General features: G+C 36.2%; 1 protein-coding gene across 6 annotated transcripts in view; it reads right to left on the bottom strand.

Annotated features, from left to right (window-relative positions):
- Positions 1 to 1,721: 1,721 nt before the first annotated feature.
- GPBP1 (GC-rich promoter binding protein 1) overlaps positions 1,722 to 24,357 on the bottom strand; it is a 72,486-nt gene continuing 49,850 nt past the window's right edge. For all 6 annotated transcript variants that reach the window (XM_059916402.1, XM_059916401.1, XM_059916405.1 and 3 more), the window contains 6 exons: positions 17,427 to 17,611; positions 16,669 to 16,809; positions 15,114 to 15,281; positions 14,447 to 14,634; positions 9,771 to 9,873; positions 1,722 to 2,703 (listed from right to left, as the gene is read on the bottom strand). In XM_059916402.1, coding sequence (XP_059772385.1) covers positions 2,545 to 2,703; positions 9,771 to 9,873; positions 14,447 to 14,634; positions 15,114 to 15,281; positions 16,669 to 16,809; positions 17,427 to 17,611 — 944 coding nt within the window. In that variant the 3' untranslated portion in view covers positions 1,722 to 2,544. The remainder of the gene's footprint in view (positions 2,704 to 9,770; positions 9,874 to 14,446; positions 14,635 to 15,113; positions 15,282 to 16,668; positions 16,810 to 17,426; positions 17,612 to 24,357) is intronic.

The following is a 24,357-nucleotide window of genomic DNA, read 5'->3' as shown; positions in this document are numbered from 1 at the left end:
CTGATTATTTTTAGATTAACACTTCTACATTTCAACTTTAATAAAAATATATTTATGGAAATAAAAGTTATTCTAACCCTTAATATAAAACAAGATATAATTTTGGAAATGCTATTTTAAACCCATTACCATAAGAATTTTGCTCATTTCAATTAAAAAAAAAAAAAAAAAGGCTGGGAAGACAGGAGAGTAGTAGTAAAAAGGAAGGATCACAAAGGAGGAAACACTAAAAAGCTTTTCAGCGTGACATGTATTCACTACCTTAACTGCAGCAATGGTTTCACAAGTCAAAGGTTATCAAATTATATGCTTTAAATATGTAGTTTATGCCAATTTATACCACAATAAAGTGGTTGTAAAAAAGAACGTGCTGCAGAGAAACTGAGTTTGAAGCAATCAAAAGTAGTACATTTTTTTTTCAGGCCTCCATGTCCTGGGTTTGGCAATTTCACACTAGATGTACAATTTAACTAGTTTCTATACTACTTGTGGGCTCCCTTTCAAACAATACAGTTCAAACTCTACCAGCTGCCTGTATTTCAACAGCAACTTAAAATTATGCTAAGCTTTAACCATTCTATCAAAATACATTTGTATGGCTCCGCCCACTCAGTAGCCAAACTGGTTAAGCCTATAATGTAACACATAATCACACTGTTGTATCTTGCCACACTAAACACATTCAATATAACAATGTGAATGCACAATAAACAACTGCTGATAAAGAGTTAAGGCAAAAAAAAAAAAAAAATCTGAATAGAAAGCAGAAAATGCCAGAAAATTAAAAATTCCAGAATCTTTTCTGAAAGCTATTTAGAAAACACATTAGATTTCAAATGTAAACCACATTTCTCAGATCCCTTCTAGCTTGTGTTAGCAAATACAATTTGCATCTGATAGATTTTATTAACCCATAAACGAAATAGTGAAATCTAAGAGTCCCAAAAACATTCAATATATGATACTGACAGGCTTTGTGAAAGCATACTTTCAGGTTCTCTTGTGGCTAATGCTACATTTTACTTTAAGTGATTGGACTGACTTGTGGCATATTATATAATAAAAGCTGATTTTAAATGATAACTTTAAGATATATTTAATACTTTGTTACCACTCTAAGCCACCCTCCATAAGTTTTGTGGGGTTGAAATTGTGTTTTGTTTAAATTTCCCCAACATCACCAGTCTCAATGTGAACCAAAAAAATCTGGCTTCTGGTGGAAGCTGGGGAACTTGAGTAGGATTACTGAAATGGAAACAGCAAAAACACTGAAGCCTTCTGAGAAAACACAATTTAAAAATCTTGAGGATTACCTCAATCAGACATAAAACCTAAAACATTTTTGCTCTAAGATTATGCTCTTTACAATCAGAATGTATTTAAACATGGGAGTGGGATGGAGAAAGCTAAAGCAAATGTGGATAAACAAAATCAGAAAAATCAAAAATACAAAAAAAAAAAAAGAGCAAAATTACTCTTCCAGTGAGCAGTAAACAGAAATGATTCTAAAATTAATGTGCAAATGAAAAATAAAGTGGTTAACATTCATTTAATAAACTTGTTAAGCAGTTGATAGTAAAAAAGCTATTTTCCATAGCTTTCTTTCTCTAAACTCAAAAGGTAATCACCATCTTTAATAAAGTTTAACTTTGTTTTAATAAGTGAATAAACCACATTATGTTTACAGACCAATACCTTTAACACTACAGAGAACGACAATATTCTGAAAATCCAGTTTATTTTTCATGTTGTGGACAGATCCAGTCAGTGTGATCAGTTTTTCTGCATGTGTAATAATTTATCAAAATAAGTTTTCCCACAAGATTCTTTTCCATCAACTCTGAAAATCCTGGTCTGACAACATACCCAAATAAAGCTCTTGAAAATCACCTCTTAAAATTTGGAAGAAAATGTGGCAAGTCTTTCCTGTAACATTTACTGAACTACAAATGGCTAAAGAGCAATTTATGTTTTAAAAGGTGACTAGTACAATAGTTGAGTTCAGGAAATTAATGTTTTAGTGCACTTTGCTCCAGTTTTAGCCAACATGCTACATTGTCCTTTTTTGCAGGGGGTGAGGGGTGAGGGTGGGGGGAGCCGCACAAAGTGGACTTGAGGATTTCCACTGTACGAAAAAGATACGACTCTGCAAGCAAAACAGTGTAAGCTGCCTTTTTTCTTAAGACCTGGACATTTTAAGACAGAAGCTTTGCAAAACATTACACAATTTTTTTATTATTAAATGAGAAAATCTCATTTGTTACATCGTCACATTGCTAGTCAGAGAAATGCTGCAGTGATGAAGAAAGTCAATGTTGGATCAACCAAAGTCCTCATTTCTACAACATTCATTTAACAAAGAAATAATGTTCAACACAGCCCAACACAACATTCTTGGTTTTCTTCATATTGAAGTTCCCCAAAAAAATCATCTTCTAATGGGGTATTTTACTACATAAATTATAGTTCTTCATTTTTACAATTCACCCCAAACTGTATGAGAGATGTATCACACTAAAATTTCTAAAGCTGTTAGGAAATCCTTCACACATCGTCGTCATCTGATGTGTCACTGCTACTTGTCTCTGTGTCATCATTCTCAATAGTGGGTTTGAAAGTGCTGTTTTTCCAGGGTCCAAACTTGAAGTCACAGATCAGGCCATTTTTCAAAATACCATTTTTCCTCAGACCGTTCTTCTGTAACTAAAATGTCAACAAAAATAAAGTGAATAAATAAACTATCCTCCAAGAGTTACTACAAATTAAGAATGCTCTAATAATCAAATGTACCCATGAATGCAATAAAGGTAATAAAACTCCATAGATTATGATATCATTTTTGAAAAACTAGTTAGATATAGGTAATTGATCCAACCAATATAACAAAGTATTTCCTATGAATAAATCACTACCTTTGGGAGAACTGCATTTATCACTTACCAAACCACTATTAAAAATATATATATATGGTGTATAGTACTAGTCTAGTGAAAAGATTTTGGATCCAGACAGGGTAGGTGTGAATTCTAAGTCTGTCACTTGTTAAGGAATTAACCTTCCCAAATTTTCATTTCCTTAATGAAAACTGTAATAAATATCTTCAGGTGCTACCTACAAAATAATCAGCAACCATTAAGCTACAGCTGTTATTTTTATTATTCTGACCTAACTGGGCTATTAACATACCCCACAATCTGCTTTATCCATAATCTGCAGAATAACCAGAATACAAAGTACTCCAGTAAGTAAGGAGTATTCAAATAAGGTAAGTACAAGGTAACAAAATCAAACAGAGGCCTTTGCTTAACCACAGAGATTAAGATATTGAAAAAAATAATAAGTTATTTCTGAAAATCAGAACTGATGGGTTAGTATGGTAAGTATGGTATAAGTAAGAAAAATGTCTGAGACTCTGGTAATTTTTATCAAAATGAGAAATACAAATTTCTGTAAGACCAAATCCAGTTATATAATAAGTTAATATTTGGAACTATCTATAGGTGTCATAGTCTAGAGGGCTTTTTTAAGTCATAAGGATTAGGATAAGATCCAAACCCAAGGGGAAACTTAGATCATAGCTAATTTTGCTACAGACCTTGATAACTAGAAATAACAAGTCTAGAGTCTTATTAGCTCTCAGTTTTCCTTTTCCCCTCCCTATTTAGCTACCTCCCTTTACTTTGAACAAATGACCTCACCACCATCTTCACTAAGGAAAACAAAAGCCATGTTCTCAGTGTTCTCAGTCTCTGGCGTTCTCAGCCACTGTGATGGTTACAAATACGCCTCATCTCTCTTTTAAAGGTACACCTTTCTAATCCCTCAAAGTTCTATCCTTGTTTCACATGATTTATCACCCAGTGCCACCTAATCTTTCCACAGCTTAAAATCAACTGTGGACAATTATGATAAAAACCAAATCTGATCTTTATCTCTGATTTCTCTAAATGCCTGCACCCTCCCCCCACCCCGGGGTTGGGGGAAATACACACACACATGTCTATTTTACATATACATGTATATATGTAAAATGCATAGAATTACACATATACATACATGTGTGTGTGTGTGTGTGTATGTGTATATATATATATATATATATATATATATATATATATATATATATACACACACACACAGTCTCCTAAAACCAGCTCCTCCTTCTCCATTCCTGTCTATAATAATGATATAATTATCAGTTCATAGGTTGAAATTTCAAAATCCTGCTGATTCTATTTCAGATCTCAGTCTCATCAAGACCACGTTTTACTGTCATTTCTCTACTTCAGGCCCTCATTTACCCCTTCCCTAATTATTACAATATATCCCCAACTAACCATCCTGATCCTAGTCTTCCCAATTACACTTCCAATATACACCTTACACTATACCTGTACTTCCACATACCTAAAACTACCTCAAAAGGTTTCCTATAATAAAACACAATCTATACTCCTGACATGGCAAACAAAAACCTTAATATGACCACAATGTGTTTTTTCAACCTTATATCACAGTTATAGGCACAGGCTATGAAGTTAGCCAGACTTGGGCTCAAATTCCAACTCCACTAATGATACACTGTACGGACCTAGAGAAAGTTACCCAACCACTATGAGCCTACTTAAGTTTTGTCATCTACACAGCAGGACTAATGGTATTACCTACTTCATACAAATACTACAAAAATGCGCTTAGCACAATTTCCTAGAGGGCATTAAGAGTTCACATGACGTTACTCACAATTACGGAGGCCACGTTAATTTATCAAACTAGGGCACTTTTGAGAATGAGTAAACATGTGCCATTAATAAATACAGTGGGATTAACATGCATAAACTGGGACTCTCCAAGGCAAACTAGGACTTAGACTCACCCTACTTATTACTGATATCAAGATCTTTCATTAAAATCTTTCTACCCCATGCTCCAGCCACTATGAACCCCAGCATACCCTGAACTCTTACTGTTCCCTTTGTTCACTCCCTACACCAGGAATGTCATTCCCTCATCTTACCTGACAAAGGCCAATTCAAACCCAACTCAATTATGCTCTTCCAGATCACTGCAACTAGTGTTGACCTCTAGATTAATTAATGTAAATTCTACGTGGGCAAAAATATTTTTGTTTTCCCAGCACTCTAGAATAGGACCTCAAGAAACATTTCATGAATTTGCATGACACTCTCTCTCCTGTCCTCACCTTAAATATTTTGAAAACTGCTACCACATTCTGCTTTATATGGGAGTCTACCTATCTTCACTGAACTGCAGCACTATGAAGGAGCTCATCTCTATAAACTTTAAAATCTTGGGCATAGTGAACACTTGATAAATGTTTGCAGAATTTGAAGAGAAGGAGTTTAAACTCAGATTCTCAACTGTTACCAGATACAATATGAATACTTTTATAAACAGCATCAGGCCCTAATGGTTTTTTAGGCATCTAAATGTCAAATGACATGTCATCATTAACATAAATATACCCATGTCTTTATCTTTAGTTTTTTAAAAAATGGACATTATACTTACAGGCCATTGCTCTCCAACCCACAGTATGCACAAATTTTTTATATCAGTTAATTATTTTATTATCAATAGGGTTTTATCTACCTGCCCCAGTCATAACAGGGTTTTAAAGCCAATTATCTTGGTCAGGCAATATTATGTTTTCCTTGACTACTACCATATGGCAATGATACGAAGTTGTTTTTCTTGATGCCTTTCTTCAGATTCAAAACAAATCCTTCAAAGAGATACACAAAATGGCAAACCCACACAATGGACCACTACTCACCAAACATGGGTGAGTTTCAAAAGCATGAAAGCAACCAGATCCAGGACTATAACAATATATGGTTCAATTAGTAAAACACTGTGTAACTTGGGAGATTGGGACTGACATATACACACTACTATATATAAAATAGATAACTAATAATGACCTACTGTATAGCACAGGGAACTCTTCTCAATATTCTGTAATGACCTATATGGGAAAAGAATCTAAAAAAGAGTGGATATATGTGTATGTATAGCTGATTCACTTTGCTGTACAGCAGAAACTAACACAACATTGTAAATCAACTATACTCCAATAAAAATTAATGTAAAAAAAAAAGGTATTCAGGAAAAACAAATTGTGGAAAGGCAAAACTATAGGGACAGAAAGCAAATAATCAGTGTCTGCCAGGGGCTGGAGCTGGGAGTGAAAGAACTAAATGCAAAGAGGGACAATGAGGAACTTTTGGGGATCACAGTCATACAGCTATATACATTTGTCAAAACTCACCCAACTGTACACCTAACGTGAATTTTTTGTTTGTAAATTGGACAATATAATAAACATAACAAAAAAAATCCTTCAGAAGTATTACCCATAATCAGCTTGTGAAAAATAACATGGTTCACTAACTTCCAAATAAAAAATTTACATTAACTGGGAAGGAAGAAATATGAAAGTGGAAAAGAAGTAAAATTATCTGTTTACAGACAACATGATCTTATATGTAAAAAGCCTAAAAATTCTATTTAAAAACCTGTGAGAACTAACACACATAGCAAAGTTGCAGGACATAAAACCAATACATAAAAATCAGCTGCATTTCTATAACAATGAACAATCCAAAAAGTAAATTAAGAAAACAATTCTTAAAAAAAGAAAACAAGGGCTTCCCTGGTGGCGCAGTGGTTGAGAATCTGCCTGCCAATGCAGGGGACACGGGTTCAAGCCCTGGTCTGGGAAGATCCCACATGCCGTGGAGCAACTAGGCCCGTGAACCACAACTACTGAGCCTGCGCGTCTGGAGCCTGTGCTCCACAACAAGAGAGGCCGCGATAGTGAGAGGCCCGCACACCGCGATGAAGAGCGGCCCCCACTTGCCACAACTAGAGAAAGCCCTCGCACAGAAACGAGGGCCCAACACAGCCAAAAATAAATTTAAAAAAATAAAAAAAAAGAAAACAATTCTACTTATAAAAGAAAAAATACTTATCCCTAAGTATAAGGAATGAACTTAACAAAGGAGGCAAAAGACTTCTACACTGACAACTACAAAACACTGCTGAAAGAAATTTTAAAAAAACATTAACAAACATCCCATACTCACGGATTAGAAGTCTTAGCATTGTTAAGATGCAAATATTACCACAATCTACAGATTCAATGTAATCCCTATCAAAATCTCACAGGTATTTTTTTGCAGAAACAGAAAAACCCATCCTAAAACTCCTATAAAAGCTCAAGGGATTCCAGAATAGCCAAAACAGTCTTTTGAAAAGAAGAGCAAAGTTGGAAGTTTCATACTTGCTGATTTCAAAACATATTACAGAACTTCCCTGGTGGCACAGAGGTTAAGAATCCACCTGCCAATGCAGGGGGCACGGGTTCGAGCCCTGGTCTGGGAAGATCCCACATGCCGCAGAGCAACTAAGCCCATGCGCCACAACTACTGAGACTGTGCTCTAGAGCCTGCGAGCCACAACTGCTGAACCCACGCACCACAACTACTGAAGCCAGCGCACCTAGAGCCCGTGCTCCACAGCAAAAGAAGCCACCGCAATGAGAAGCCAGCTCACCCCAACAAAGAGTAGCCCCCTCTAGCCACAACTAGAGAAAGCCCACGCACAGCAACAAAGACCCAATGCAGGCAAAAATAAATAAATTTATTTAAAAAAAAAAAAAAGAAAAGAAAAAGGTCCTGGCTTTCCCAGGGTCCTGAATTTAGCTGAACTCAACACTAAACACAGCCTCCTCCATCCTTTTTTAAAAAACAAACAAACAAACAAAAAAACAAAACGTATTACAGAGCTGCAGCAATCCACACAATGTGGCACTGGCATAAAAACAGAACTGAAGGGACTTCCCTGGTGGCGCAGTGGTTGAGAATCTGCCTGCCAATGCAGGGGACACGGGTTCGAGCCCTGGTCAGGGAAGATCCCACATGCCATGGAGCAACTAAACCCATCTGCCACAACTACTGAGCCTGCACTCCACAGCCAGTGAGCCACAACTACTGAGCCCACGTGCTGCAACTACTGAAGCCCGCACACCTAGAACCTTCTCTTGCTCCACAAGAGAAGCCATCGCAATGAGAAGCCCATGCACCACAACGAAGAGCAGCCCTGCTCACTACAACTAGAGAAAGCCTGTGCACAGCAACGAAGACCCAACACAGCCAAAATTAAAAATAAGTAAATAAACTTATAGGGAAAAAAACCCCCACAAAAACAGAACTGAAGACCAATGAATAGCAAGCCCAGAAACAAACCCTTGCATATACAAATGATTTTTAACAAGGGTGCCAAGAGCATTCAATACAGAAAGCACAGTCTTTTTCAACAAATGGTGTTGGGAGAAAAATACAAAAAATGAGAGGGAAGAGAGCACCACTGGTGGGAATGTAAAATGGTGTGGCTACTACAGAAAAACAGTAGGTCAGCTTCTCAAAAAGTTAATAATAGATAACCATATGATGCAGCAATTCTACTTCTGGGTAAATACCTGAAAGAATTAAAAACAGGGACTCTACAGATATCGATAGAGTCTACAGCTATCTATACACTATCTATCTATCTATAGATATAAATGCTGCTGTGAACATGGGTGTACAGGTATCTATCTATAGATAGAAAGATATAGATAGATACAGATACCTATACACCCATGTTCACAGCAGCATTATTTACAACAGCCAAAGGTGGAAGCAATCCAAGTGTCCATCAATGAATGAATGGATAAACAAAATGTGGTACATACACATATAATGGATTATTGTGTCTTAAAAAAAGGATATTCTGATTGACCCGTGCTTCAACATGGATGAATCTCAAAGACATTCTGCTAAGTGAAATAAGCCAGTCACAAAAGGACAAATACTGCGTGATCCCACTTACATGAGGTACCCAGACAAATTCACAGAGACAGAAAGTAGAGTGGTGGTTTCCCAGGGTTGGGGGAGCAGAGAATGAAGTTATGGTTTAATGGGTACAGAGTTTCAGTTTTACAAAATGAAAAGAGCTCTGGTGGTGAGTGGTGGTAATGGCTGCATAACAATGTCAATGTACCTAATGCCACAAAACTGTACACTTAAAAACGGTTGAAATCGTAAATTTTATGTTATGCGTATTTTGCCACAAATTTTTAATTAGGACGATGAAGTCTATTTTACTATGAAGTAAACGTAACTATTTCCTCAAAGATTTCATTCAAAACATTTAAGAAGTGTTTTGAAGATTATAATATAAATTATAATATCTCCATATAGAAAATCACTTCTGCATGACCAGAACTATTTTAAAAAACTATAATGGATTTGAAAAAGAAAAATCTCAACTCCCTGACACTCTATTGTACATTTTCTAAGGAATACTCTTTCAAAACGGCAACTATGAAGACATTAAAAAAAAGATGTTCTAGAATATAAAATATTCCTATGCCAAGAAAAGGATAAAAAAATGAAGCTACATTTGGCAAAGCTACTGTTGTTTTCTACTTCGTATCCCCAAGTCATTTTTTAAATACCTGAAAAGTGACAAATCATATTCTTTACACTAATTCCTAAGCACTGCAGATCCATGGATTTAAACAAGTCAGCATTGCAGACCTATTTAAAACAAAGGCAAATCTGACCTACAGTGTGATGTTTAACAAATTCCTAAATAAAACTGTAAAACTTTCTCCCCACCCCCCAAAAATGCTTAGTTATATGTTGTTCTGATTAAGGAAGGGCAATTTTTAAAGTGAATTTATATGATTCAGCTCTTCTTACCTGTTCACTAATAACCTGGAATTCTCTCATTTCATCCTCAGTTAAGGGAGCACATGTTTCATCATTTTCACTGTCTTCTTGCCAGCCCATCTCCTTTAACAATCTGGAAAGGGGGGAAAGAATAAATTTAATTTAGAACTTAACCCAAGTAAGATAATTCCTTTTACACTGTGAGCAAGAAAACATGATCCATTTTATTGGGTTGGCCAAAAGGTTCGTTCGGTTTTTTCTGTAAGATGGCTCTAGTAGCGCTTAGTTGTCTTTAACTTCATTTGAAACAATTTTGTTAGACTGTATTGTAACAGCTGTCATATTCAGCATGCATTTTTAAAAAAGCTTATCAAAACTGGTGAATTTTTGTGTAGCCATTTTAACAGTGAAGATGGAACAAAGAACATGTTTGGCGTATTATGCTGTATTATTTCAAGGAAGATAAAAATGCAACTGAAAAGCACAAAAAGATTTGTGCAGTGTATGGAGAAGGTGCTGTGACTGATCGAACGTGTCAAAAGAGGTTTGCGAAGTGTCGTGCTGGAGATTTCTCGCTGGACGATGCTCCGTGGTGAGGTAGACCAGTTGAAGTCGATAGCGATCAAATCGAGACATTAATTGAGAACAATCAACGTTATACCATGCGGGAGATAGCCAACATACTCAAAATATCTAAATCAAGCGCTGGAAGTCATTTGCACCAGCATGGTTATGTTACTCACTTTGATGTTTGGGTTCCACATAAGTTAAACGGAAGAAAAAAAACCCTCTTGACCATATTTCCACATGCGATTCTCTACTTAACTAACATAACGAAAACATTCCGTTTTTAAAACAAGTTGTGACGGGCGATGAAAAGTAGATACTGTACAGCAATGTGTAACGGAAGAGATCGGACAAGCAAAATGAACCACCACCAACCACACCAAACGCCAGTCTTCATCCAAAGAAGGTGATGTTGTGTATATGGTGGGATTGGAAGGGCATCCTCTATTATGAGCTCCTTCCGAAAAACCAAACGATTAATTCCAACAAGTACTGCACCCAATTAGACCAACTGAAAGCAGCACTCGACGAAAAGCATCCAGAATTAGTCAACAGAAAATGCATAATCTTCCATCAGGATAACGTAAGACCACGTGTTTCTTTGCTGACCAGGCAAAATCTGTTACAGCTTGGCTGGGAAGTTCTGATTCATCAGCCGTATTCACCAGACACTGCAGCTTCAGATTTCCATTTATTTTGGTCTTTACAAAATTCTCTTAACAGAAAAAATTTCAACTCCCTGGAAGACTGTAAAAGGTACCTGGAACAGTTCTTTGCTCAAAATATTAAAAGTTTTGTGAAGACGGACTTCCCTGGTGGCGCAGTGGTTAAGAATCCGCCTGCCAATTGCAGGGGACACGGGTTCGAGCCCTGGTCTGGGGAGATCCCACACGGCGCAGAGCAACTAAGCCGGTGCACCACAACTACTGAGCCCACGTGCCACAACTACTGAAGACCATGCGCCTAGAGCCCGTGCTCCGCAACAAGAGAAGCCACCACAATGAGAAGCCCACGCACTGCAATGAAGAGCAGCCCCCACTCGCCGCAACTAGAGAAAAGCCTGCATGCAGCAACAAAGACCCAATGTAGGCAAAAATTAATTAAAAAAAAAAAATACATAAACAATAAGGTCCTACTGTATAGCACAGGGAACTATATTCAGTATCCTGTAATAAACTGTAATGAAAAAGAATCTGCATCAGTTTGCTGTACACCAAAAACTAACACATTGCAAATCAACTATACTTCAACTGAAAAAAAAAAAGGATTAACAGGGAATCAACCACTTTCTCTAGTTGGGCAAACAAGAATACTGTAGCCATGACTGCTGCATCTGACTTAGAGCCTTTAAAGCTTCTGTTTCTTATATGGCCACATATCTTGTACTAGTCTGATTATACTGTGTTTTTTTTTTAAAACATCTTTATTGGAGTATAATTGCTTTACATTGTTGTGTTAGCTTCTGCTGTATAACAAAGTGAATCAGCTGTATGTATACATATATCACCAAATCCCCTCCCTCTTGCGTCTCCCTCCCACCCACCCTATCCCACCCCTCTAGGTGGTCACAAAGCACGAAGCTGGTCTCCCTGTGCTATGCGGTTGCTTCCCACTAGCTATCTATTTTACATTTGGTAGTGTATATATGTCCGTGCCACTCTCTCACTTCATCCCAGCTTACCCTTCTCCCTCCCCGTATCCTCAAATCCATCCTCTATGTCTGCGTCTTTATTCCTGTCCTGCCCCTAGGTTCTTCAGAACCATTTTTATTTTAAGATTCCATAATAACATCCCTTAAGCATACTCCTTTTTTTTTTTTTTAAACTTTGGTTGATTGGTTGGTTGGTTTTTGTGTGTGTATGTATGTATATATGTACGTATGGCTGTGTTGGGTCTTCGTTTCTGGGCAAGGGCTTTCTCTAGTTGCGGCAAGTGGGGGCCACTCTTCATCGCGGTGCATGGGCCTCTCATTATCGCAGCCTCTCTTGTTGCCGAGCACAGGCTCCAGATGCGCAGGCTCAGTAATTGCGGCTCACAGGCCTAGTTGCTCCGCGGCATGTGGGATCATCCCAGACCAGGGCTCAAACCTGTGTCCCCATTGGCAGGCAGATTCTCAACCACTGCGCCACGAGGGAAGCCCCAAGCATACTCCTTTTTACACCTAACTCATCTTTCAAATTGAACCTGTCACATATTGGCTACTTTGTAGCCTTTACACATTTTCAAACAATCTCATAAAATAACAGTGCTCAGAGACTGGAAATAAAATGTAACACTATACCCATATTTTACAGATGAAGAACCAGGATCACTTAAGTAAAAACAATTTGCCTACTTGACAGCAAAGAAAGGAGGAGAATTCTGGTTTTTTGCCTCCTAAGTTAGTATACATTGCACCAAACTCTGCTGCCTCTGGACTAAAATGTCACAGTCACCATCACTGTTAATTACTATTTCTCACATTTCTTTTCATCATTTAATGCTTTGTCTTCACTGTAACCTAGATGGCCTCCCTGTGGAATGGCACTTCCATTCTCAATGCCACCCAGTCCAGAGTCTACAGATCTAGGCTGGTAAAAACAATCTCACACCTTTCACTAGATCCTTACTTTTACTTGTTTCACTTTTAAAAACTGAATCATAACTAAATAATAATACAGATGGAACAAATTATTTCAAATGTTATGAAAAACAAGTACTCCTAACTGTCCATTCTCTCCTCTTTCCACTTCCCTCCAAGGGCTGTAACTGTTAACTGTTTCTAGAATAGCTTTCAAAACAAATACTCTGTATTTCTCTATTCCCCACAATTAGGAATACACCACAACAGTGATCTGCACTTTGCCTTTTCATTAGCATTTCTTCCCATTCTCTTTCAAATTATTACCAAATCACCCTGGTACCATTTTCACAATTACCACCCTCCACTAAATATTTTCAATGGCTTCCCACTTCCTAAAGAACAAACTCCTTAACCTTAACACCATGACCACAAATTCAAATTCCTTACACTAGAAAAAGCACAGGACTAGAAGTAGAAGACCTGGGTCACAAATCCTACTCTCCACAAACCAGGTATAAGACACAGGCTAATTTGTTCACTTCCCTATTTCTTCATCTGAAGCATTGAAAGAGCTTGAATAGATCTCTAAGGCCCTGCCTTTTCAATTTATCTCTAATTCCATTAAGGACTCCACACTCCTGTCAAGATATTCTATTCACTAACCCTAAAACAAACTAGGTATGTATTCAACTCTAAATATCCTTTCATGCCCCTTTGTATTCCAAAATGACTACCCAGTACCCTTGCCCGTACTGTCTCACCCTTTAAGATTTAATTTAGGTCCCAATTAAAACTCTGACTGGTACTCAAGCCATACGCTATCTACCCCCAAACTCCATTGAATTTCTCTGGCACTCATTTCTATTAATTCATATGGTGCTTAGACAAGGTTAACAACTACCCCTCTGATGTTGAAGCTATCCTCAATACCTTGATGACATACTGAAACTTGATAATAATAGTAATATATGTGCCTATTTCATATTTTATATTTTTTAACAAAAAAATTGTCATCCTTGAGAACTGTATCACTGATGCCTAAGTTGTTAAATCAAGCAATATGAGTACTTAAATATGTATGTAACTTAAGAATCAGAAAGTTTACAGGGAGTTCCCTGGTGGCCTAATGGTTAGGATTCAGGCTTTCACTACCGTGGCCCAGGTTTGATCCCTGGTTTGGGAACTGAGATCCCGCAACCAAAAAAAAAAAAAAAAAATTACATAAAATTTGAAGCCATGGAAAAGAAATATCACTCAATTTTCAGAGAAACACATGCTACAACATGGATGAACCTTGATAAAGTATTACTGAAAGCAGACTGGTGGTTACCTAAGGACAATGAGTAACAATGAGGAGTAACTGTAAATGAACACGGGGTTTCTTTCTGGAGTGAAAGAAATGTTCCAAAATTAGACTGTGGTGACAATTACACAACTTCAGATACACCAAAAATTAGTGAATTGAGTAAAAAATTTATAGTATATAAATTATATCTCAATGAAGGTGTTAAAAAATAAATCAATTTTCTATAATAAAATCAAAATTCTGGGCAGAGACAAAAGTAAAAATACTAACCTGTGTTCTGCTTCCAGTGAACTAGAAAGAACATCAGTTTGTGGGAAGGTTGAAGACCGAATGATCTGTTGGGAAATTACCGAGGCATTGCCATTCTCTTGTGGAATTTCATTTTCATCAAAGTTTCGGTTTATATCCCTTTCTTGGTGAGTACTGTTGCTGTTATGCAAATTAAATGAGTCGTCATCCTGATTTTTGAAGAGTTAAAAAAAATGAGTTAGACAATAGAATTGTTTAAAAAAAAAACTTTAATAGATCCTGGTTAGATTTTCATTGATAAAACAACTGTAATGCTTATATAATCATTTAGGAGACAGTTTCATAAGATGTAAAACTAAGTTGTGAACGGTACCAACAGCTTTCTGACTCTATGTATTCACATCTATTCAATAAAGACAAAACTAAAAGGATAAATAAAGGTAGGCAAGATGGGGAAAACCAAAAACACAAACATCAACAGGAATTTTTATAAATTTCATTTTTGCACAGGAACTACAGAGTAAGAAAAATCTATTTTAGAAATGAATTCATTATTTATGCAAATAGCTAGCTAGCCTTGCTTTCAGAAATATGAAAATATTCAAAGGTCCTAAATAAATAATATTGGCCCACCTATTCCAATGACATGCTAATGTCAAACCAAGAATTACACTGCAAGTTCAACTACCTTTTCTGAGCCCGCATGGCTTTCATCTTCATGTTCCTCTTCTACTCTGTCCCTTTTCAATGCTTTCAAAAATTCACTCTTCTTATCAGTGCGCATACGTGTCAGTTTGGTTAGACGAGGCTGCTGATTAAGTTTGTCAACAGGTGAAGAGGAATTTGAGCGATTACACTAAGAAAAGAAATCAAAAATGTTGATAAATGTAGACAGAGAACTAACATCAATATAAAGTTCACAACTACCATGACTGTCTATTTCACCTTCTTCCCAATACAAAATTGATTTTAAATTCTATTTTAAACCTGTTTTCCACTATGACTGCCATTTTTATCTATCCCACTGAATGAGTAAACATAAAAATTTTATCCCAGAAACAATTAAGGTCTGATAATACCAAGAACTATGATTCTAAATTAGGACTTTAAATACTATTTTATAAAATGAATCCTGAAATTGCTTAAACATTTCTATAATTCAAAAAAAAAGCAGTTTTTAAAATTGTGTTCCACAGAGTTCTAAGGTTCTAGTAACAGCTTCCCATACGAACTATTATAATTCTTTACACACAGGTACACAGATAGGGTTTTACGAGGGAAAATTTTTGTGGAAGAGCAGGAGGGGACAGTAACAGAACACGTAATGGAGTCCTTTTTGTTTTTGATATTTTGACAGTGGAGTACAAAAGAAAAGAGAACGTTAGAATTCTGTCACAGGTATTTTAAGCCATGGGAATAAACCAAAATGCTTAACTGTTGGCAATAAAGTCTGCAGACTATAATGAATTTAAGCCACAACCAACCAGCTGAGAATGCTGGTCCTTCCATCACAGCTCTAAAATTCTATGATTGAGAACTAGCATATGAGGGGTTATAATGTTCCACTATAGTACCCAGACCAATCTCAGTTATAACAATACAGTCACAATCTCAGTCACAAGTGTCTTTTGACCCTGAACTGGTCAGGGAAGTCCCTGATCTAGAAGTTTCAGTCACAAGTGTCTTTTGACCCTGAACTGTTCAGGGAAGTCCCTGATCTAGGAGTTTCAGAAAGCTGGCCAAATGAGAAAGAAATACATAAGCTACTTCAAGGTCAGTAAAATAATAATATGCACCTTTCCCTCTTCTTCCTCCTCTCTGCCCTCTCTTAGTGTCCATCATCCCCAAAAGAAGATTATATAATAAAAATCCTTATTTTTAGTCAAGGTTCAATCAGACAGCATAGCATAACTCTGTGGCAAAAGTCAAAATACCCATTTTCACAATTCTTCTCTTAAAAATTACTCTTTCTGGTTGATAAGTATATGGGTGTTTCACTCTATGATTTTCTCTACATTTTAGGATATTTGGAATTTTGTTAGAAATTTTAAAAATTATCCCTACTTAAACTGCAAAAAAAGCCAGCAAACGGAGGGAAGTATCTGAATCAAGTTTTCTGAAAGAACTAAAATATCTCATTTTAATGCATTCATTTAATGCATCTATGCCTTTTGTTCACTGTTAATTAAATTACCATGATTAAGACACATTTCGCTCCTCAGGAGTAATTTTAAGTGCCATACCTCTTTCACTGAAGTTGTTGATGGACTAAAATTCTTGGCAGTTGATTTAAAAGTATTAAAGTTTCCGACACCATATGTAGACTCATGAGGGAAAGAAGTCCCAACTTTATTTTCTTTAGTTTGGCTTTTCCACTGTGTAGGCTAAAGAAAAACACACAAACGTTAATTTGTATCTAAAACAGTATATAGAAGAGAGAGAAAACAAACTGAACACATAAAGATGACTAAATGTGGCTCATAAAAACAATTATTTTTGTATTATACCTTAATCATTTCTACATGGTTCTCGTCCATCTTTTTTTACAAATAAAATCAAAACCTGGTATTCAGCTAAAACATCTAACTACATTGATGTTTTTTCAAAGTTTTATAAACCTTAAGTTAGGTTTCTTTTGCCTAATACCAAGAAAACACAAGTGACCGAGTTTCAAAAACCTAAAACTGAACACGAAGGACAGAGTATTTTATACATTATTATTAAGCAAATATATCACAGATACATCTTGCAAAACAAGTATTTATAGATTTCATTTACTACTGACTACTAAAATAAGAAAACATACATGGACAAACACACAAGCCGCTTACAAGACAATTAAAATCAATGACACACAGTGGGCCAACAACACTTTCCACTTAGAAATCAGCAGTCCACCAATACCCCCACACTTCGATGTGAAATTTTTAACATTTTTTCTGTCAAAGTAATTCAGTTGATATCAACTTAAAACTTGCGTGTTTAACAACTTAGAACTTACTTTTGTAGGTGGAGCGGCAGGCTTAGGGACTAAGCCTTTATAAACACTTGGACCAGTCCCATTCTTAACTGGCTGTGACTGAAGATTTCCTACTACTGGGAATCCAGATAGCTGTAAGTCTTTTGTATTACCTTTCTTAATGACCAGCATCCTTTGAGTTCTAGATTTAGGATTCGGGGGATATTCTGCATAAATAAAGCACGAGCAATAGTTACACAGTTTAAATTTTAGCATAAAATTAAACCACCAAAGAATCGTATATTCCAAACTTGATTATATTTTAAAACAACAGCTGCTTCCTGAGTAAAATAATTAAGCTAAGTATGAACTATATTCCTGCTTGAGAAATGAAGCTAAAACAATCAAACAAGTGATAGCAAGAATTGAGCAATGTCAAGTAACAAAGACGAATTAAGCTACTAGATAGGTTCCTAGAATGGTTAACTATGACCCAGTCAAAATTAACTACATTCTAGCATACTTTTCATTAATTTTTTTAAATTACAAATTTCATCCTAATGGCTCTTAAAACTTAAAATATAAAATATATATTTTCCTCTTCTCCATTTTGAAAAGAGAATTTTCCTAATTCCTTCATTCTTTTTATCTCACTCATAAAGTTATTACTAATTAGAAAGAAACTACAGTCCCTCTATTTCTAAATTCCTACTTAAGTTATGACTAATGAAGAGGGGAATTGTTTTCATAATACCAATTCATTCAAATATTTACTGGCCATCAAAACTACACTGAAGGCATTGTGCAAGTCGCAGGGGATCCAACTCAGTCCTGGCTTCTGAAGATAGTACTAGAAATAATAGTTGCTAACTGAAAGCTTTTCTCAGTACACCCACAGTTGCTAAAATATGAAAAATTACTCCTAGAGTTTAATCAGTCAATGTGTAATCAAACAGATGTTACAGTGAGCATATTCACAATTATGGCAGTGACGTATGTCTTTCTTCCCTTAGAAAAACTCTGAAAGCATCAGTTTCACAGTTGGAGAGTTTAGAAGAAAAGAATTAACTCAAAGAAAGAAATCGCAGAAAAACTAAATTAAAATTAGCTTAAGATATGACTCTGTGAGATGGTGAGTAGCACAGATGTATATGATGATGCCCTGCATCAAACAAACCAAACTTCCTACAGGATTATCTCAAAAACTAAACTAAACAAGGACTCCTAGGGACATGGAGGGACTCTCGAAGTCCATCTGAAACCGAACTCTTCAAACTATAGACCTGATATGGTATGTCATTTACTGTAATGCTAAAGGATTAAAGAACAAGGACCTGGCAATTCCTTGGCAGTCCAGTGGTTAGGACTCTGCGCTTTCACTGCCAGGGCCCAGCTTCAATCCCTGGTCAGGGAACTAAGATACCGCAAGCCATGTGGTGCGGCCAAAAAAAAAACACAAACACAACAAGAACCTAAAGCAAAGTGAGAAAAGATTCATCTTTCTGAAAGTTAAACACTGAAAGTTTATCTACTAGGGCAAACATTCCAACTGCTCAGCTGCCTACAAAGGCCCAAGATATTAAGGCTAAGAAAGATATTTTCAGGCACATAAGGACACAAATTATATCACCAATATATAGTTTTTCTGAAAAACTAACAAAATAAAGTCAAAACGAAAATGAAGAATAATGATCTCAAACAGAGGCCAATGAAGAACACTAGAAATAGTGCTGAACAATTTAAGTTACAATTACTTCTGGTAAACAGATGGTTACAGCATAACTAAAATTCTTGAAATTAGCAATTCTTTAAATTAAAATATAAGAGAAAATCTTAACAGTTTGGTACTCAAAATCTAAATTAAATGAAGCTCAGGAATCTGAAGAATGATTGACTGATGCTGGGAAATGCAAAAGGTAGTAAGTGTTTGCAAGGTCTGATCTCAGAGGAATTCAAGTGTTAAAGCAAGGGGTGTTTCTATCAGTACAGCACAATTAAGTAAGTTCAAACATGACTGATGAAGACTTCTATTCCAATATTACGAACTAAGCACACAAGTTTATCTTCCTTCTCTTCTAGATCCTTATGTTAAAATTACTATAAGGGAGGAAAACAAATACAACAGTAAAAAAGAGGAGAAGGGGACTTTCCTGGTGGCGCAGTGGTTAAGAATCCACCTGCCAATGCAGGGGACACGGGTTTGATCCCTGTTCCGGGAAGATCCACATGCCTCGGAGCAACTAATCCCATGTGCCGCAACTACTGAAGCCCACACGCCTAGAGCTCCTGCTCTGCAACGAGAAGCCACCACAATGAGAAGCCCGTGCACCGCAACGAAGAGTAGCCCCCGCTCGCCGCAACTAGAGAAAGCCCGTGCGCAGCAACGAAGACCCAACGCAACCAAAAATGAATAAATAAATTTATTTAAAAAAAAAAAAAAAAAGAACAGGAGAAGGTTCATCAGCAATGGATGACCTCAACACATATTTCTAGAGAGTGAAGTAAAGGAAAAAACTTCAGCTTAGAGTGTGTGCACAAAGGAACCCAACAGCTGAGGAGGGGGCTAATCTGCCCTGTAGAATCCTAGATTGTAGAACTGGGACTTGGAAGTGCCATATAAGGCAGAAGACAGAAATGAAATCTTTTCAGACAAAAATCAATCACCAAGAAAAGATCTTTACTAAAGTAAATCCTAAACAACGTATTGATACTTTAGGCAGAAGTAAAATGATCCCACATTGAAGGCTGAAGGTACAAGAAGAAAAAGAAAATATTTTTATACGTAAATCATCATTCATCAAAACTAGAAGACAGAAGAAGAGAACAGATAAGCAAGCAGGCATTGTTTAAGCCTCAATATAATTCCTGACTACAAAGTTCACCTTTCCTAAAACAGGATTTCTAGACACCTAAAGGTACCTAAAAGATGATGATAGGGATTGGGAGGAAAGAGAAGCAGACATAGTGCTTGCTGATGTGCTTAGGAAGTATTCACAGTCAAGCAGTACAGAGGTTAAGACCATGTGTTTTTGTGCCAGATTTACAGAATTTTAATACTTGCTCCAACCTCACTAGTTTATCTCTCATCTGTAAAATGAAAAACAGTTCCTGTCTCAGAGTTGCAGTGAAATGTTTTCTTTAAACCAAATACTAGAAAAAATGTCCAGAAGTCATACACAATCTCCACTATACTAGGCTTCCAATTGTATTTCAAATTAAAGGTGTCCTTTTTCAAGAATTTTAAACCTAAAATTTAAACCTAAAATCCAAGAGAGTATGGAAGATGAGAAAAACTATAAAAGAAATAAACACCTTTAATAAAGACTAACCTATATCCTATATAACTATGCTGAACATACTACATAAACCTGCCTGTTTAAGAACAAGAAAAGTGCTCTTAGTCTAATGGGCCAGAATGGCGGCCACCAGCAGTGGTGTTCACGTTGTAGAGTGTTCCCAAGTGTGTGTGCCCCCAGGGTGAGCTGCAGCCTCTCCAGAGAGACTCTCCAAGACCAGCAGCTGCTGGTTATTGAACTGCTGGTATCATGAGACTGACTGACCAAAATCGAGGACTTGGACTCCAGAGACCCTGCTTTTGATCGGGAGACACCCTATCTGAGAGCTTGAATTAATAAGAATGTGTTAAATATCAATACATGAACAAACAAGCCAAAAAGAACGAATGGGGGCAGGGGGAGTATTGGAGGGACAGGGAGGGGTGAGGGAGGGGGAGGAGGGGAGGAAGGGAAAGTTAGTTCTTGATGGTAATAATCACATATAAGTAATGGAAAAGGTGATGGCAGCACTAGTAACTTAAATTTGCCTCATTTATATTACTTATAAACTGGCTCATCTATTCATAGATTATCTCTACAAATTCTCCTCACACAAACCTTCTGAGTTAAAAGTGTTGAATCTGTTGGATTCAAACAGTATCCAATGATGACACCTATACTTTCTCCATTTACTTTATCAACTGGTAAACTACAGGAAAAAGACCCAAATCGTTCATTTTTTTAAAGAGAAAATTTATATATTGATGAAAGACTTTAACACTTATAAACAAGAATTAGAAAGTAAGTGACTTTGGTGACTTGCTTCTGTTAAGTCATATGTGCTTATTATCAAGCTCATATAAACAGTTACTCTTATTCAAACTGCCTTCAAAATACCTCAAGGCAAATGTTTTGGATTTTCATATCATTATTTCCCTCTATCCTCACAGACAACTGTGACCTGATAATAACTGACTTTAAATATCCTTTTATTATCTTGTTACTTCATGCTCTCCCAGTATCTTTGAATGTTACAATTAGTTTTGTTCCTTTAAATCCAAAGCCAATGGTGGAGGGGAAAGGCTCAAGCCTCTGAAGAAAGATTAGAATTAAAATACTGCCACATATAATATTGATACAAAGTAAGCTGGCCAGACATAAGTCAGAGCTGACATCTCAATTCCTCATCTTCTTTTCTGTCTTTAACTATACTCTCCATATAGTTGCCTTATACATACATATATACATTCTGATTCAATCAGTTTTTACTTTTATTTTTCAATCTATCACTTAGGACATTCTTTTTTGCCTTTTATTAAATAAATCTACCAGAATCTCCCTCACTTATTGGATTTGAACATAATTAGCTAACATGTATTAAAAACCTGTGACATGACCAAGGATATGACACAGTAGACAATTTAATATTAACAGTGCTTTTTCCGTTAGTGTTAGTATAGTGATCCTCCTCATTTCAGACAAGAAAATTCACTCAGACATTAAGTAATCTTCCCAAAGTCTAAATAATTAATAAGTAAAAGACCTAACATTAGGGCCCAGACCTATCTGATTCCAAAACCAATGCACTTAACCACTATATTATACTACTGGAGAAAATGGAAATTAAAGTACTGCTAGGTCAGATACTTCAAAATGTATACTATCTCCAACTAAAAATACTAATAACAAGCCTGTACTGAATGGTCAAAATTAAGAGGCTTGTAAGTATACACTACTAAGTCAGGGGTCTGCCCTTTCCCTCACCATCACAGTGATGCCAGTTAATATATTTTTCTTTTTAATCAGCCAGTTAATAATTTAATTTGCTCATCTTGACATAAGAGGCAACTTTAATGTGTGAATAAAAGCATACAGCCAAGGGAAGGATAAACAGTATTTTAATTAAGTTTTCACACTAATTTGAAGAGGAAACTTAACCACATAAGATACAAAAACATACAAATATCAAAAGCAAACAATCAGTACCACAGCAATTAAATCCAGTTGAACACTAATTTTAAAACAGAAAAATATTTTTAAGATTATTTTCATACGGATTGATGTTGTTTGAATTTTGCTGGTTTTGAATTTTTTATTTAATGTACAAATCTTTTGTTTTACAGTAGTATGAGAGTTTTAATCAAATGAGTTTCACTAACATAATTTATGTCAAAGCAGGAGTATGCTATTCTTTCCTTTAACAAGGTCCCCATGTTACTCATATGAAAAAAGAGTAGGCTTAAGTAAATATATTTCTAAAACAAAAACAACTTAAATGAACGCTACATGTAACTCTGACCAAATAAAACTTACTTGTGTCAAGTTGTCTAATCAAACTATTAACTTTTCCTTCTCAACCTTGAACACGTGTTGCATTACCTTTTCTTCTTGTTATAATGTTAGCAATTGTTTTCATATAAGAAAGACATTGAAGGAAAGTGTAGTCATATCAATATATAAACAATCTACCAACAGAATGCTTTTATACAAAGAAATTTGATAAAGATTATTCCCTTCTCTTAATCCTTTTACAAAGTCACTTTAAAAACTTCACTTGTTTCATGACCTAAACGCATTTAGTGCAATCATGTCACTCAACCTGTATGTTAGTGGTTAATACCATTAGAATTCTCTCTAGAAAACAACCCACCTTTAAGAACTGGTCACCAGGGACTTCCCTGGTAGCACAGCGGTTAAGAATCCACCTGCTAATGCAGGGGACATGAGTTCGATCCCTGGTCAGGGAAGATCCCACATGCCACGGAGCAACTAAGCCCGTGCACTACAACTACTGAGCCTGCGCTTTAGACCCCACGAGCCACAACTACTGAGCCCGTGCACCACAACTACTGGAGCCAGTGCGCCTAGAGCCCGTAATGAGCCCCTAGAGAAGCCCGCACACCACAATGAAGAATTGCTCCCGCTTGACGCAACTAGAGAAAGCTAGTGCGCAGCAACGAAGACCCAACACAGCCAAAAAAAAAAGAGCTGGTCACCAATTTGCTTTGATTTAGAAGGCTAAAAAAATGAATAAAGTTCTTAAAGATGAGCCTTGATGCTCTTAAGTACTGTATCAAATATGAGAAAAACTCAGGAATAAATTCATCAAATTCTCAAGGAATAAACACAAATATATATGCTGAGCTGAAACAAGACTATGCTTAAGTTAATTACTAGTGACTGAAGTTTTTCATTATTTAGTATCTTAAGCACAAAACGTTAGGCTCTGCTAGTGATATGTTCCTGACATATTACGCCAACACAAATAGACAGCAGGACTTCTAAAAACACACAAATCAATTTGATAGTCACTAATGTCTCAAATTGCATACAAACACACAAACACATCATTTTCTCTCTCTCTTTCTCACTACCCAAATCAGTCACCCAGGTAAATTATTTTAAAATTCTCACAGGCACACTGAAGTGCCCTAAATTTTTGTTTACTTTTAAATCATTAGGTATATGAGATAAATTAATTAGTAAATATTAATCTTATGCATCAAGCAACAGTGATCCTGGTTAAGATCAAAACACTACAGAAGTTACAGATATAAACTGTAGGGTGTTTCCAATAAAGCTAATTAAGATCTAAGTAGAATTAAACTTATATTTAACTATAGTTTAAATAGCTTGACTACTTTCACTCAAAGTATTTTTTATTTGGGATATTATGTTTAGACTCTTGCAATTTTTGA

This window comes from Balaenoptera ricei, chromosome 3 (genome assembly GCF_028023285.1).
Source record: "Balaenoptera ricei isolate mBalRic1 chromosome 3, mBalRic1.hap2, whole genome shotgun sequence".
In the NCBI taxonomy this organism is placed as follows: Eukaryota; Metazoa; Chordata; class Mammalia; order Artiodactyla; family Balaenopteridae; genus Balaenoptera; species Balaenoptera ricei.
This window is presented reverse-complemented; position numbering and strand designations above follow the sequence as displayed.